Consider the following 16,243-nt stretch of genomic DNA (forward strand, 5'->3'; position numbering starts at 1 on the left):
ACTGAATATAGGAGGGAGATATTATTATATAGAGACTGTACACTGAATATAGGAGGGAGATATTATTATATAGAGACTGTACACTGAATATAGGAGGGAGATATTATTATATAGTGACTGTACACTGAATATAGGAGGGAGATATTATTATATAGAGACTGTACACTGAATATAGGAGGGAAATATTATTATATAGTGACTGTACACTGAATATAGGAGGGAGATATTATTATATAGTGACTGTATACTGAATATAGGAGGGAGATATTATTATATAGAGACTGTACACTGAATATAGGAGAGAGATATTATTATATAGTGACTGTACACTGAATATAGGAGGGAGATATTATTATATAGTGACTGTACACTGAATATAGGAGGGAGATATTATTATATAGTGACTGTACACTGAATATAGGAGGGAGATATTATTATATAGAGACTGTACACTGAATATAGGAGGGTGATATTATTATATAATGACTGTACACTGAATATAGGAGGGAGATATTATTATATAGAGACTGTATACTGAATATAGGAGAGATATTATTATATAGAGACTGTACACTGAATATAGGAGGAGATATTATTATATAGAGACTGTACACTGAATATAGGAGGGTGATATTATTATATAATGACTGTACACTGAATATAGGAGGGAGATATTATTATATAGAGGCTGTACACTGAATATAGGAGAGAGATATTATTATATAGAGACTGTACACTGAATATAGGAGGGAAATATTATTATATAGAGACTGTACACTGAATATAGGAGGGAGATATTATTATATAGAGACTGTACACTGAATATAGGAGGAGATATTATTATATAGTGACTGTACACTGAATATAGGAGGAGATATTATTATATAGAGACTGTACACTGAATATAGGAGGGAGATATTATTATATAGAGACTGTACACTGAATATAGGAGGGAGATATTATTATATAGAGACTGTACACTGAATATAGGAGGTAGATATTATTATATAGAGACTGTACACTGAATATAGGAGAGATATTATTATATAGTGACTGTACATTGAATATAGGAGGGAGATATTATTATATAATGACTGTACACTGAATATAGGAGAGAGATATTATTATATAGAGACTGTACACTGAATATAGGGGGGAGATATTATTATATAGAGACTGTACACTGAATATAGGAGGAGATATTATTATATAGAGACTGTACACTGAATATAGGAGAGAGATATTATTATATAGAGACGGTACACTGAATATAGGAGGGAGATATTATTATATAGAGACTGTACACTGAATATAGGAGGGAGATATTATTATATAATGACTGTGCACTGAATATAGGAGGGAGATATTATTATATAGAGACTGTATACTGAATATAGGAGGGAGATATTATTATATAGAGACTGTATACTGAATATAGGAGGGAGATATTATTATATAATGACTGTGCACTGAATATAGGAGGGAGATATTATTATATAGAGACTGTACACTGAATATAGGAGGGAGATATTATTATATAGTGACTGTACACTGAATATAGGAGAGAGATATTATTATATAGTGACTGTACACTGAATATAGGAGGAAGATATTATTATATAGTGACTGTACACTGAATATAGGAGGGAAATATTATTATATAGAGACTGTATACTGAATATAGGAGGGAGATATTATTATATAGAGACGGTACACTGAATATAGGAGGGAGATATTATTATATAGAGACTGTGCACTGAATATAGGAGGGAGATATTATTATATAATGACTGTGCACTGAATATAGGAGGGAGATATTATTATATAGAGACTGTATACTGAATATAGGAGGGAGATATTATTATATAGAGACTGTATACTGAATATAGGAGGGAGATATTATTATATAATGACTGTGCACTGAATATAGGAGGGAGATATTATTATATAGAGACTGTACACTGAATATAGGAGGGAGATATTATTATATAGTGACTGTACACTGAATATAGGAGAGAGATATTATTATATAGTGACTGTACACTGAATATAGGAGGAAGATATTATTATATAGTGACTGTACACTGAATATAGGAGGGAAATATTATTATATAGAGACTGTATACTGAATATAGGAGGGAGATATTATTATATAATGACTGTGCACTGAATATAGGAGGGAGATATTATTATATAGAGACTGTACACTGAATATAGGAGGGAGATATTATTATATAGTGACTGTACACTGAATATAGGAGAGAGATATTATTATATAGTGACTGTACACTGAATATAGGAGGAAGATATTATTATATAGAGACTGTACACTGAATATAGGAGGGAGATATTATTATATAGTGACTGTACACTGAATATAGGAGGGAGATATTATTATATAGTGACTGTACACTGAATATAGGAGGGAAATATTATTATATAGAGACTGTACACTGAATATAGGAGGGAGATATTATTATATAGTGACTGTACACTGAATATAGGAGGGTCGATATTATTATATAGTGACTGTACACTGAATATAGGAGGGGAGATATTATTATATAGTGACTGTACACTGAATATAGGAGGGAGATATTATTATATAGTGACTGTACACTGAATATAGGAGGGAGATATTATTATATAATGACTGTACACTGAATATAGGAGAGAGATATTATTATATAGAGACTGTACACTGAATATAGGAGGAGATATTATTATATAGAGACTGTACACTGAATATAGGAGGGAGATATTATTATATAGTGACTGTACACTGAATATAGGAGGGAGATATTATTATATAGTGACTGTACACTGAATATAGGAGGAGATATTATTATATAGTGACTGTACACTGAATATAGGAGGGAGATATTATTATATAGAGACTGTACACTGAATATAGGAGGGAGATATTATTATATAGTGACTGTACACTGAATATAGGAGGGAGATATTATTATATAGTGACTGTACACTGAATATAGGAGGGAGATATTATTATATAGTGACTGTATACTGAATATAGGAGGGAGATATTATTATATAGTGACTGTACACTGAATATAGGAGGGAGATATTATTATATAGAGACTGTACACTGAATATAGGAGGGGAGATATTATTATATAGAGACTGTACACTGAATATAGGAGGGAGATATTATTATATAGTGACTGTACACTGAATATAGGAGGGAGATATTATTATATAGTGACTGTACACTGAATATAGGAGGGAGATATTATTATATAGTGACTGTACACTGAATATAGGAGGAGATATTATTATATAGTGACTGTACACTGAATATAGGAGGGAGATATTATTATATAGTGACTGTACACTGAATATAGGAGGGAGATATTATTATATAGTGACTGTACACTGAATATAGGAGGGAGATATTATTATATAGAGACTGTACACTGAATATAGGGGGGAGATATTATTATATAGAGACTGTACACTGAATATAGGAGGAGATATTATTATATAGAGACTGTACACTGAATATAGGAGGGAGATATTATTATATAGGGACTGTACACTGAATATAGGAGGAAGATATTATTATATAGGGACTGTACACTGAATATAGGAGGGAGATATTATTATATAGAGACTGTACACTGAATATAGGAGGAGATATTATTATATAGACTGTACACTGAATATAGGAGAGAGATATTATTATATAGAGACTGTATACTGAATATAGGAGGGAGATATTATTATATAGGGACTGTACACTGAATATAGGAGGAAGATATTATTATATAGTGACTGTACACTGAATATAGGAGGAGATATTATTATATAGAGACTGTACACTGAATATAGGAGGGAGATATTATTATATAGTGACTGTACACTGAATATAGGGGGGAGATATTATTATATAGAGACTGTACACTGAATATAGGAGGGAGATATTATTATATAGAGACTGTACACTGAATATAGGAGGGAGATATTCTTATATAGAGACTGTAGACTGAATATAGGAGGGAGATATTATTATATAGTGACTGTACACTGAATATAGGAGAGAGATATTATTATATAGTGACTGTACACTGAATATAGGAGGGAGATATTATTATATAGTGACTGTACACTGAATATAGGAGGGAGATATTATTATATAGAGACTGTACACTGAATATAGGAGAGAGATATTATTATATAGAGACTGTACACTGAATATAGGAGGGAGATATTATTATATAGAGACTGTACACTGAATATAGGAGGAGATATTATTATATAGAGACTGTACACTGAATATAGGAGGGAGATATTATTATATAGAGACTGTACACTGAATATAGGAGGGAGATATTATTATATAGTGACTGTACACTGAATATAGGAGAGAGATATTATTATATAGTGACTGTACACTGAATATAGGAGGGAGATATTATTATATAGTGACTGTACACTGAATATAGGAGGGAGATATTATTATATAGGGACTGTACACTGAATATAGGAGGGAGATATTATTATATAGTGACTGTACACTGAATATAGGAGGAGATATTATTATATAGACTGTACACTGAATATAGGAGAGAGATATTATTATATAGAGACTGTACACTGAATATAGGAGGGAGATATTATTATATAGTGACTGTATACTGAATATAGGAGGGAGATATTCTTATATAGAGACTGTAGACTGAATATAGGAGGGAGATATTATTATATAATGACTGTACACTGAATATAGGAGGGAGATATTATTATATAGAGACTGTACACTGAATATAGGAGAGAGATATTATTATATAGAGACTGTACACTGAATATAGGAGGGGAGATATTATTATATAGAGACTGTACACTGAATATAGGAGGGAGATATTATTATATAGAGACTGTACACTGAATATAGGAGGGAGATATTATTATATAGTGACTGTACACTGAATATAGGAGGGAGATATTATTATATAGAGACTGTACACTGAATATAGGAGGGAGATATTATTATATAGAGACTGTACACTGAATATAGGAGGGAGATATTATTATATAGAGACTGTACACTGAATATAGGAGAGATATTATTATATAGAGACTGTACACTGAATATAGGAGAGAGATATTATTATATAGTGACTGTATACTGAATATAGGAGGGAGATATTATTATATAGGGACTGTACACTGAATATAGGAGGGAGATATTATTATATAGTGACTGTACACTGAATATAGGAGGAGATATTATTATAGTGACTGTACACTGAATATAGGAGGGAGATATTATTATATAGAGACTACACTGAATATAGGAGGGAGATATTATTATATAGAGACTGTACACTGAATATAGGAGGGAGATATTATTATATAGAGACTACACTGAATATAGGAGGGAGATATTATTATATTCATGCCTATACGAAAAAGTTATATATTGCACTCCTGCCTGTATACTTTTACATGTATACATTGTCGTACACTAAGCTGATTATAATTCTTATTTTCCAGAGCTGCCCGTCCCGGATGACCTCCGCGCTCCACTGAAATGTCTGAGGGAAGAACAACGCACCAAACACTTCTTCCCTCCAGAGTACGGCTGTAAGGAACGCATCACACGCTCTTACCTACCCTGTCTCTGCCTGTCACTGGTGTGCACACATATTTAATCATACTTATGTGTACCTCACCCCTGTCCCCCCACATGTCTGTGACACGTCTGTGGCTGTGTGACTTGTTCTGTGCGGTCTTCTATTCATCTGTGTTTCCTTTTACTGAATCTGTCATAAAGGCCCATAACCCCTCAGTGCCTGAATCAAATAAATGTGCGGGAGCGTTATAAGAGGAGCTGCTGAAATCAATCACATATAGAAGGTTCTCCGCACCGGGGATATGTGACATAATGTAGTGATTTGGTAAGGCCTCGTGCACACTTCCGACACCGTTTTCACGGCCGTTTGTGACGGATCCGTGTGCCTGATTTAGCGGCCGTGTGCACTCCGTGTTTCCGTTTCCGTGCGCCGAGCATGGTACTGTCCAGGGTGCTGAAAGAGTTAATGGGCTGCACTGATCGGCGGTAACTCTTTCAGCACCCTGGACAGTACATGCTCGGCGCTCGTAAAATAGAATTTTAATGTAATAAAAAAATATGTTCATACTTACTTTCCTCCTGTCCGGCCTCCTGGGATGACGTTTCATCCATGTCACCGATGCAGCCAATCACAGGCTGTAGTGGCGGTCACGTACGTCAGGATGACGTCAGAAGGCCGGCCTCCAGGGATGACGCTTCATCCCACGTGACCGCCTCTGCAGCCAATCATAGGCTGCCGCGTCATACAGGAAGGTCGGACTGGAGGAAGAAGAGGGACTTGTCACCAAGACAACGACCGGGTACGTATGAACTGATTTTTTTTTTTTATCAGCAACCTCTTTTCTCTATCAGTGATAGATAGAGACAAGGGGCTGCCGATTAGTGTCATATTTCTGTAATGTTTTTTTGCCCGTTGCCACGCAACGGCTCTGTCACACACGGACGACACACGTATGCCTTCCGTGTGCCTTCAGTTTTTTTGACGGCCACATTGACTTGCGTGGGCCTCACGGTCACGGAATCTCGGACCAAAGTAGGACATGCTCTACTTTGGAACGGAACAACAAGACCGTCACAATAACGGAAGTGTGCATGGCCCCATTGAAATGAATGGGTCAGGGTGCTAGCCGTCAGAAAAACGGCTAGATCTCTGAAGAAAGAGACTGAAGTGGGCATGAGGCCTAAAGGGAGATATCTACGTTCTCTGTCACTCATCCCATTGGGGAACACTACAGTCATCCTCCCCCAGCCTATGTCAGATAACAGAGAACAATAGATTGTATTCACCTGTCCTACAGTCATCCTCCCCCAGCCTGACATGTCTGATAACAGAGAACAATAGATTGTATTCACCTGTCCTACAGTCATCCTCCCCCAGCCTATGTCAGATAACAGAGAACAATAGATTGTATTCACCTGTCCTACAGTCATCCTCCCCCAGCCTGACATGTCTGATAACAGAGAACAATAGATTGTATTCACCTGTCCTACAGTCATCCTCCCCCCAGCCTGACATGTCTGATAACAGAGAACAATAGATTGTATTCACCTGTCCTACAGTCATACACCCCCCAGCCTGACATGTCTGATAACAGAGAACAATAGATTGTATTCACCTGTCCTACAGTCATACTCCCCCCAGCCTGACATGTCTGATAACAGAGAACAATAGATTGTATTCACCTGTCCTACAGTCATCCTCCCCCCAGCCTGACATGTCTGATAACAGAGAACAATAGATTGTATTCACCTGTCCTACAGTCATCCTCCCCCCAGCCTGACATGTCTGATAACAGAGAACAATAGATTGTATTCACCTGTCCTACAGTCATCCTCCCCCAGCCTGACATGTCTGATAACAGAGAACAATAGATTGTATTCACCTGTCCTACAGTCATCCTCCCCCCAGCCTGACATGTCTGATAACAGAGAACAATAGATTGTATTCACCTGTCCTACAGTCATCCTCCCCCAGCCTATGTCAGATAACAGAGAACAATAGATTGTATTCCCCTGTCCTACAGTCATCCTCCCCCAGCCTGACATGTCTGATAACAGAGAACAATAGATTGTATTCACCTGTCCTACAGTCATACTCCCCCCAGCCTGACATGTCTGATAACAGAGAACAATAGATTGTATTCACCTGTCCTACAGTCATCCTCTCCCAGCCTGACATGTCTGATAACAGAGAACAATAGATTGTATTCACCTGTCCTACAGTCATCCTTCCCCAGCCTGACATGTCTGATAACAGAGAACAATAGATTGTATTCACCTGTCCTACAGTCATCCTCCCCCAGCCTGACATGTCTGATAACAGAGAACAATAGATTGTATTCACCTGTCCTACAGTCATCCTCCCCCCAGCCTGACATGTCTGATAAGAGAGAACAATAGATTGTATTCATCTGTCCTACAGTCATCCTCCCCCAGCCTATGTCAGATAACAGAGAACAATAGATTGTATTCCCCTGTCCTACAGTCATCCTCCCCCAGCCTGACATGTCTGATAACAGAGAACAATAGATTGTATTCACCTGTCCTACAGTCATCCTCCCCCCAGCCTGACATGTCTGATAACAGAGAACAATAGATTGTATTCACCTGTCCTACAGTCATCCTCCCCCCAGCCTGACATGTCTGATAACAGAGAACAATAGATTGTATTTGCTTGCCTAGCAAATGGATATAAACAGCCTGCAGGTATAATGTAAATTATTGCCATAAAACATATACAGTATAGTAGTATTTGTACTACTTGGTGACATTCTATATTATCGCCCCCTGCTGTGCTGGTAACTGACTCTCTTCATACTCTCTCTAGCTGTTGAAGATGGTACTGAAGTGGATATCTTCTCCTTTGGCATGTGTGCCCTAGAGGTAAGATATTTAACATATATCTCTTTCTCATCTGAGAACCTCTCTAATAATATAAAGAAAGTTAATGCAGAGCAACATGACAAGTATATAAGGGATTAATCTTGCTCTATATTAAAATGTCCTACTCTGAGATCAGATCTCCAGGAGGACAGTGAGGTAGAGGAGACACTTCCTAGTTCTCATCTGTAGTAATGTCTCCTGTACTGAGATCAGATCTCCAGGAGGACAGTGAGGTAGAGGAGACACTTCCTAGTCCTCTCCTGTAGTAATGTCTCCAGTGCTGAGATCAGGTCTCCAGGAGGACAGTGAGGTAGAGGAGACACTTCCTAGTCCTCACCTGTAGTAATGTCTCCAGTGCTGAGATCAGATCTCCAGGAGGACAGTGAGGTAGAGGAGACACTTCCTAGTCCTCACCTGTAGTAATGTCTCCAGTGCTGAGATCAGATCTCCAGGAGGACAGTGAGGTAGAGGAGACACTTACTAGTCCTCACCTGTAGTAATGTCTCCAGTACTGAGATCAGGAGGACAGTGAGGTAGAGGAGACACTTCCTAGTCCTCTCCTGTAGTAATATCTCCAGTGCTGAGATCAGGTCTACAGGAGGACAGTGAGGTAGAGGAGACACTTCCTAGTCCTTTCCTGTAGTAATGTCTCCAGGGCTGAGATCAGATCTGCAGGAGGACAGTGAGGTAGAGGAGACACTTCCTAGTCCTCTCCTGTAGTAATGTCTCCAGTGCTGAGATCAGGTCTCCAGGAGGACAGTGAGGTAGAGGAGACACTTCCTAGTCCTCTCCTGTAGTAATGTCTCCAGTGCTGAGGTCAGATCTCCAGGAGGACAGTGAGGTAGAGGAGACATTCCTATTCCTCACCTGTAGTAATGTCTCCAGTGCGGAGATCAGATCTCCAGGAAGACAGTGAGGTAGAGGAGACACTTCCTAGTTCTCACCTGTAGTAATGTCTCCAGTACTGAGATCAGATCTCCAGGTCGACAGTGAGGTAGAGGAGACACTTCCTAGTCCTCACCTGTAGTAATGTCTCCAGTGCGGAGATCAGATCTCCAGGAAGACAGTGAGGTAGAGGAGACACTTCCTAGTCCTCACCTGTAGTAATGTCTCCAGTACTGAGATCAGATCTCCAGGAGGACAGTGAGTTAGAGGAGACACTTCCTAGTCCTCACCTGTAATGTCTTCAGTGCTGAGATCAGATCTCCAGGAGGACATTGAGGTAGAGGAGACACTTCCTAGTCCTCACCTGTAATAATATCTCCAGTGCTTAGGTTAGAGCTCCAGGAGGACAGTGAGGTAGAGGAGACACTTCCTAGTCCTCTCCTGTAGTAATGTCTCCAGTGCTGAGATCAGATCTCCAGGAGGACAGTGAGGTAGAGGAGACACTTCCTAGTCCTTACCTGTAGTAATGTCTCCAGTGCTGAGGTCAGATCTCCAGGAGGACAGTAAGGTAGAGGAGACACTTCCTAGTCCTCTCCTGTAGTAATGTCTTCAGTACTGAGATCAGATTTCCAGGAGGACAGTGAGGTAGAGGAGACACTTCCTAGTCCTCACCTGTAGTAATGTCTCCAGTGCTGAGGTCAGATCTCCAGGAGGACTGTGAGGTAGAGGAAACACTTCCTAGTCCTGTCCTGTAGTAATGTCTCCAGTGCTGAGGTCAGATCTCCAGGAGGACAGTGAGGTAGAGGAGACACTTCCTAGTCCTCTCCTGTAGTAATGTCTTCAGTGCTGAGATCAGATTTCCAGGAGGACAGTGAGGTAGAGGAGACACTTCCTAGTCCTCACCTGTAGTAATGTCTCCAGTGCTGAGATCAGATCTCCAGGAGGACAGTGAGGTAGAGCAGACACTTCCTAGTCCTCACCTGTAGTAATGTCTCCAGTGCTGAGATCAGATCTCCAGGAGGACAGTGAGGTAGAGGAGACACTTCATAGTCCTCACTTGTAGTAATGTCTCCAGTACTGAGATCAGGAGGACAGTGAGGTAGAGGAGACACTTCCTAGTCCTCACCTGTAGTAATGTCTCCAGAGCTGAGATCAGATCTCCAGGAGGACAGTGAGGTAGAGGAGACACTTCCTAGTCCTCACCTGTAGTAATGTCTCCAGAGCTGAGATCAGATCTCCAGGAGGACAGTGAGGTAGAGGAGACAGTTCCTAGTCCTCTCCTTTTAGTAATGTCTCCAGTGCTGAGATCAGGAGGACAGTGAGGTAGAGGAGACACTTCCTAGTCCTCACCTGTAGTAATGTCTCCAGTGCTGAGATCAGATCTCCAGGAGGACAGTGAGGTAGAGGAGACAGTTCCTAGTCCTCTCCTTTTAGTAATGTCTCCAGTGCTGAGATCAGGAGGACAGTGAGGTAGAGGAGACACTTCCTAGTCCTCACCTGTAGTAATGTCTCCAGTGCTGAGATCAGATCTCCAGGAGGACAGTGAGGTAGAGGAGACACTTCCTAGTCCTCCCCTGTAGTAATGTCTCCAGTGCTGAGATCAGATCTCCATGAGGACAGTGAGGTAGAGGAGACACTTCCTAGTCCTTACCTGTAGTAATGTCTCCAGTACTGAGATCAGGAGGACAGTGAGGTAGAGGAGACACTTCCTAGTCCTCTCCTGTAGTAATGTCTCCAGTGCTGAGATCAGATCTCCAGGAGGACAGTGAGGTAGAGGAGACACTTCCTAGTCCTCCCCTGTAGTAATGTCTCCAGTGCTGAGATCAGATCTCCAGGAGGACAGTGAGGTAGAGGAGACACTTCCTAGTCCTTACCTGTAGTAATGTCTCCAGTACTGAGATCAGGAGGACAGTGAGGTAGAGGAGACACTTCCTAGTCCTCTCCTGTAGTAATGTCTCCAGTGCTGAGATCAGATCTCCAGGAGGACAGTGAGGTAGAGGAGACACTTCCTAGTCCTCCCCTGTAGTAATGTCTCCAGTGCTGAGATCAGATCCCCAGGAGGACAGTGAGGTAGAGGAGACACTTCCTAGTCCTCTCCTGTAGTAATGTCTCCAGTGCTGAGATCAGATCTACAGGAGGACAGTGAGGTAGAGGAGACACTTCCTAGTCCTCTCCTGTAGTAATGTCTCCAGTGCTGAGGTCAGATCTCCAGGGGGACAGTGAGGTAGAGGAGACACTTCCTAGTACAGATCTCCAGGAGGACAGTGAGGTAGAGGAGACACTTCCTAGTACAGATCTCCAGGAGGACAGTGAGGTAGAGGAGACACTTCCTAGTACAGATCTCCAGGAGGACAGTGAGGTAGAGGAAACACTTCCTAGTCCTCTCCTGTAGTAATGTCTCCAGTGCTGAGATCAGATCTCCAGGAGGACAGTGAGGTAGAGGAGACACTTCCTAGTCCTTACCTGTAGTAATGTCTCCAGTACTGAGATCAGGAGGACAGTGAGGTAGAGGAGACACTTCCTAGTCCTCTCCTGTAGTAATGTCTCCAGTGCTGAGATCAGATCTCCAGGAGGACAGTGAGGTAGAGGAGACACTTCCTAGTCCTCCCCTGTAGTAATGTCTCCAGTGCTGAGATCAGATCCCCAGGAGGACAGTGAGGTAGAGGAGACACTTCCTAGTCCTCTCCTGTAGTAATGTCTCCAGTGCTGAGATCAGATCTACAGGAGGACAGTGAGGTAGAGGAGACACTTCCTAGTCCTCTCCTGTAGTAATGTCTCCAGTGCTGAGGTCAGATCTCCAGGGGGACAGTGAGGTAGAGGAGACACTTCCTAGTACAGATCTCCAGGAGGACAGTGAGGTAGAGGAGACACTTCCTAGTACAGATCTCCAGGAGGACAGTGAGGTAGAGGAGACACTTCCTAGTACAGATCTCCAGGAGGACAGTGAGGTAGAGGAAACACTTCCTAGTCCTCCATATTTCTTTGCTGTATTCTATATCCGGTCTTTCTGAGCAGAGAAACAATTGCAGATTCTTTATGCCTGTAAGGCGAAACATGTGATATTGTTTTTTTGGCTTCAAATCTTGGCGTGTGTATTGTTTCTCTTTGTAGAGTCTCATGATCCAGCTGCAGAGCAAGAGATATTGGCAGATGTCCACATCCTTTTGAATTTTTTTACTTAAATTGCACAACTTGTAATGCATAAATGTGTAGATGCAGGTTCTCACCAGGATACAGATCACACCAGGACACGACTTGGCTTTTATAGAGCACAGCTCTAACCAGGACTCGGATCTCACCAAGAGATGACCAGGATACGGATCTCACAAGGATATGGCTCTAACCATTGACACGTCTCTTTCCACGACACGTTTCTCCCCTGGACACGTCTCTCCCCTGGACACGTCTCTCCCCTGGACACGTCTCTCCCCAGGACACGTCTCTTCCCTGGACACGTCTCTTCCCTGGACACGTCTCTCCCCAGGACACGTCTCTCCCCAGGACACGTCTCTCCCCAGGACACGTCTCTCCCCAGGACACGTCTCTCCCCAGGACACGTCTCTCCCCAGGACACGTCTCTCCCCAGGACACGTCTCTCCCCAGGACACGTCTCTCCCCAGGACACGTCTCTCCCCAGGACACGTCTCTCCCCAGGACACGTCTCTCCCCAGGACACGTCTCTCCCCAGGACACGTCTCTCTCTCTCCCCCGGACACGTCTCTCTCTCTCCCCCGGACACGTCTCTCTCTCTCCCCCGGACACGTCTCTCTCTCTCCCCCGGACACGTCTCTCTCTCTCCCCCGGACACGTCTCTCTCTCTCCCCCGGACACGTCTCTCTCTCTCCCCCGGACACGTCTCTCTCTCTCCCCCGGACACGTCTCTCTCTCTCCCCCGGACACGTCTCTCTCTCTCCCCCGGACACGTCTCTCTCTCTCCCCCGGACACGTCTCTCTCTCTCCCCCGGACACGTCTCTCTCTCTCCCCCGGACACGTCTCTCTCTCTCCCCCGGACACGTCTCTCTCTCTCTCTCTCCCCCGGACACGTCTCTCTCTCCCCCGGACACGTCTCTCTCTCCCCCGGACACGTCTCTCTCTCCCCCGGACACGTCTCTCTCTCCCCCGGACACGTCTCTCTCTCCCCCGGACACGTCTCTCTCTCCCCCGGACACGTCTCTCTCTTCCCCGGACACGTCTCTCTCTCCCCCCCGGACACGTCTCTCTCTCCCCCCCGGACACGTCTCTCTCTCTCCCCCCCGGACACGTCTCTCCCCAGGACACGTCTCTCCCCAGGACACGTCTCTCCCCAGGACACGTCTCTCCCCAGGACACGTCTCTCCCCAGGACACGTCTCTCCCCAGGACACGTCTCTCCCCAGGACACGTCTCTCCCCAGGACACGTCTCTCCCCAGGACACGTCTCTCCCCAGGACACGTCTCTCCCCAGGACACGTCTCTCCCCAGGACACGTCTCTCCCCAGGACACGTCTCTCCCCAGGACACGTCTCTCCCCAGGATACGTCTCTCCCCAGGATACGTCTCTCTCTCTCCCCCGGACACGTCTCTCTCTCTCCCCCGGACACGTCTCTCTCTCTCCCCCGGACACGTCTCTCTCTCTCCCCCGGACACGTCTCTCTCTCTCCCCCCCGGACTCGTCTCTCTCTCTCCCCCGGACACGTCTCTCTCTCCCCCGGACACGTCTCTCTCTTCCCCGGACACGTCTCTCTCTTCCCCGGACACGTCTCTCTCTTCCCCGGACACGTCTCTCTCTTCCCCGGACACGTCTCTCTCTCTTCCCCGGACACGTCTCTCTCTCTCCCCCCCGGACTCGTCTCTCTCTCTCTCCCCCCCGGACACGTCTCTCTCTCTCTCCCCCCGGACACGTCTCTCTCTCTCCCCCCCGGACACGTCTCTCTCTCTCTCCCCCGGACACGTCTCTCTCTCTCTCTCCCCCGGACACGTGTCTCTCTCTCTCTCTCCCCCGGACACGTGTCTCTCTCTCTCTCTCTCCCCCGGACACGTGTCTCTCTCTCTCTCTCTCCCCCGGACACGTGTCTCTCTCTCTCTCTCTCCCCCGGACACGTGTCTCTCTCTCTCCCCCGGACACGTGTCTCTCTCTCTCCCCCGGACACGTGTCTCTCTCTCTCCCCCGGACACGTGTCTCTCTCTCTCCCCCGGACACGTGTCTCTCTCTCTCCCCCGGACACGTGTCTCTCTCTCTCCCCCGGACACGTGTCTCTCTCTCTCCCCCGGACACGTGTCTCTCTCTCTCCCCCGGACACGTGTCTCTCTCTCTCTCCCCCGGACACGTGTCTCTCTTTCTCTCCCCCGGACACGTCTCTCTCTCTCCCCCGGACACGTGTCTCTCTCTCTCTCCCCCGGACACGTGTCTCTCTCTCTCTCCCGGACACGTCTCTCTCTCTCTCTCCCCCGGACACGTCTCTCTCTCTCTCCCCCGGACACGTCTCTCTCTCTCTCCCCCGGACACGTCTCTCTCTCTCTCTCCCCCGGACACGTCTCTCTCTCTCTCCCCCGGACACGTCTCTCTCTCTCTCCCCCGGACACGTCTCTCTCTCTCTCCCCCGGACACGTCTCTCTCTCTCTCCCCCGGACACGTCTCTCTCTCTCTCCCCCGGACACGTCTCTCTCTCTCTCCCCCGGACACGTCTCTCTCTCTCTCCCCCGGACACGTCTCTCTCTCTCTCCCCCGGACACGTCTCTCTCTCTCTCCCCCGGACACGTCTCTCTCTCTCTCCCCCGGACACGTCTCTCTCTCTCTCCCCCGGACACGTCTCTCTCTCTCTCCCCCGGACACGTCTCTCTCTCTCTCCCCCGGACACGTCTCTCTCTCTCTCCCCCGGACACGTCTCTCTCTCTCTCCCCCGGACACGTCTCTCTCTCTCTCCCCCGGACACGTCTCTCTCTCTCTCCCCCGGACACGTCTCTCTCTCTCTCCCCCGGACACGTCTCTCTCCAGGAAAGTGATCTAAGGCTTCGTTCACATCTGTGACGGATCTGGTGCCAATGGTTTCCGTTTGTCTCGGTTGTGCAAGGGTTCCGTCGTTTTGACGTAATCAATAGCGCAGTCGACTACAGAACATCGGAACGGGACCCTGGCGCAGATGTGAACGATGCCGAAGTCCTTCATAGAGATCATAATCTCACCTTGTACTCTGGATTTATCACTAAGTCTGTACGCAAGTAAACAAAGAGACGGAGCAGCTATTGCGGCGCTGAGACATAGCCAAACACTGAATATTGAAATAATCGCCCCCTACATCCCTGCCATAAGTAATAAAAATAACTGCACTTTAAGGAACCTATGAAGTTCCGGGGCGGGTACGGCGTTAACCATTCGTGCCGCCTCCTCCCCGCAGGTCATTATGTTGCAGAGAGATTTTGGGTTCTGGTTTTGCTCGTTCACTGTATTCAGCGATCTTCTGACTTGTATTGTGTAGAGCGTCGTATGGGAGTTTCTGAGTGATGGAGCACAGCGCCACCTGCAGGCAGAGCAGATATGACATGCATTACATTGTATAGACTTTCTATATTTATTATTGATCACATCTCCTATTGATTAGATCCACATTACTCTCCGCAGATGGCGGTGCTGGAGATCCAGTGCAACGGGGATAAAGTCTGTGACGAAAATATTAACATGGCAGTAAGCTCCTTAGAAGACTCCAACATGAAGGTGCGGAGATGAGGGGCCCCTGCACATGAGATGAAAAAAGAGGGGCCCCTGTATATAGGAGTGAGGTACATGATGGAGGGGCCCCCGTATATAGGAGTGAGGTACAGGATGGAGGGGCCCCTGTATATAGGAGTGAGGTACAGGATGTTGGGGCCCCTGTATATAGGAGTGAGGTGCAGGATGTTGGG

At 44.8% G+C, this 16,243-nt stretch overlaps 1 protein-coding gene across 1 annotated transcript in view; it reads left to right on the plus strand.

Annotated features, from left to right (window-relative positions):
• The window catches only part of LOC142723854 (nuclear receptor-binding protein 2-like), a 59,564-nt gene that overhangs the window by 28,567 nt on the left and 14,754 nt on the right, over window positions 1–16,243 (plus strand). Inside the window, 3 exon segments of the mRNA XM_075848945.1 lie at window positions 5,518–5,607; window positions 8,424–8,479; window positions 15,963–16,055. Coding sequence (XP_075705060.1) covers window positions 8,465–8,479; window positions 15,963–16,055 — 108 coding nt within the window. The 5' untranslated portion in view covers window positions 5,518–5,607; window positions 8,424–8,464.

The sequence above is a fragment of the Rhinoderma darwinii genome, unplaced genomic scaffold, assembly GCF_050947455.1.
Source record: "Rhinoderma darwinii isolate aRhiDar2 unplaced genomic scaffold, aRhiDar2.hap1 Scaffold_560, whole genome shotgun sequence".
In the NCBI taxonomy this organism is placed as follows: domain Eukaryota; kingdom Metazoa; phylum Chordata; class Amphibia; order Anura; family Rhinodermatidae; genus Rhinoderma; species Rhinoderma darwinii.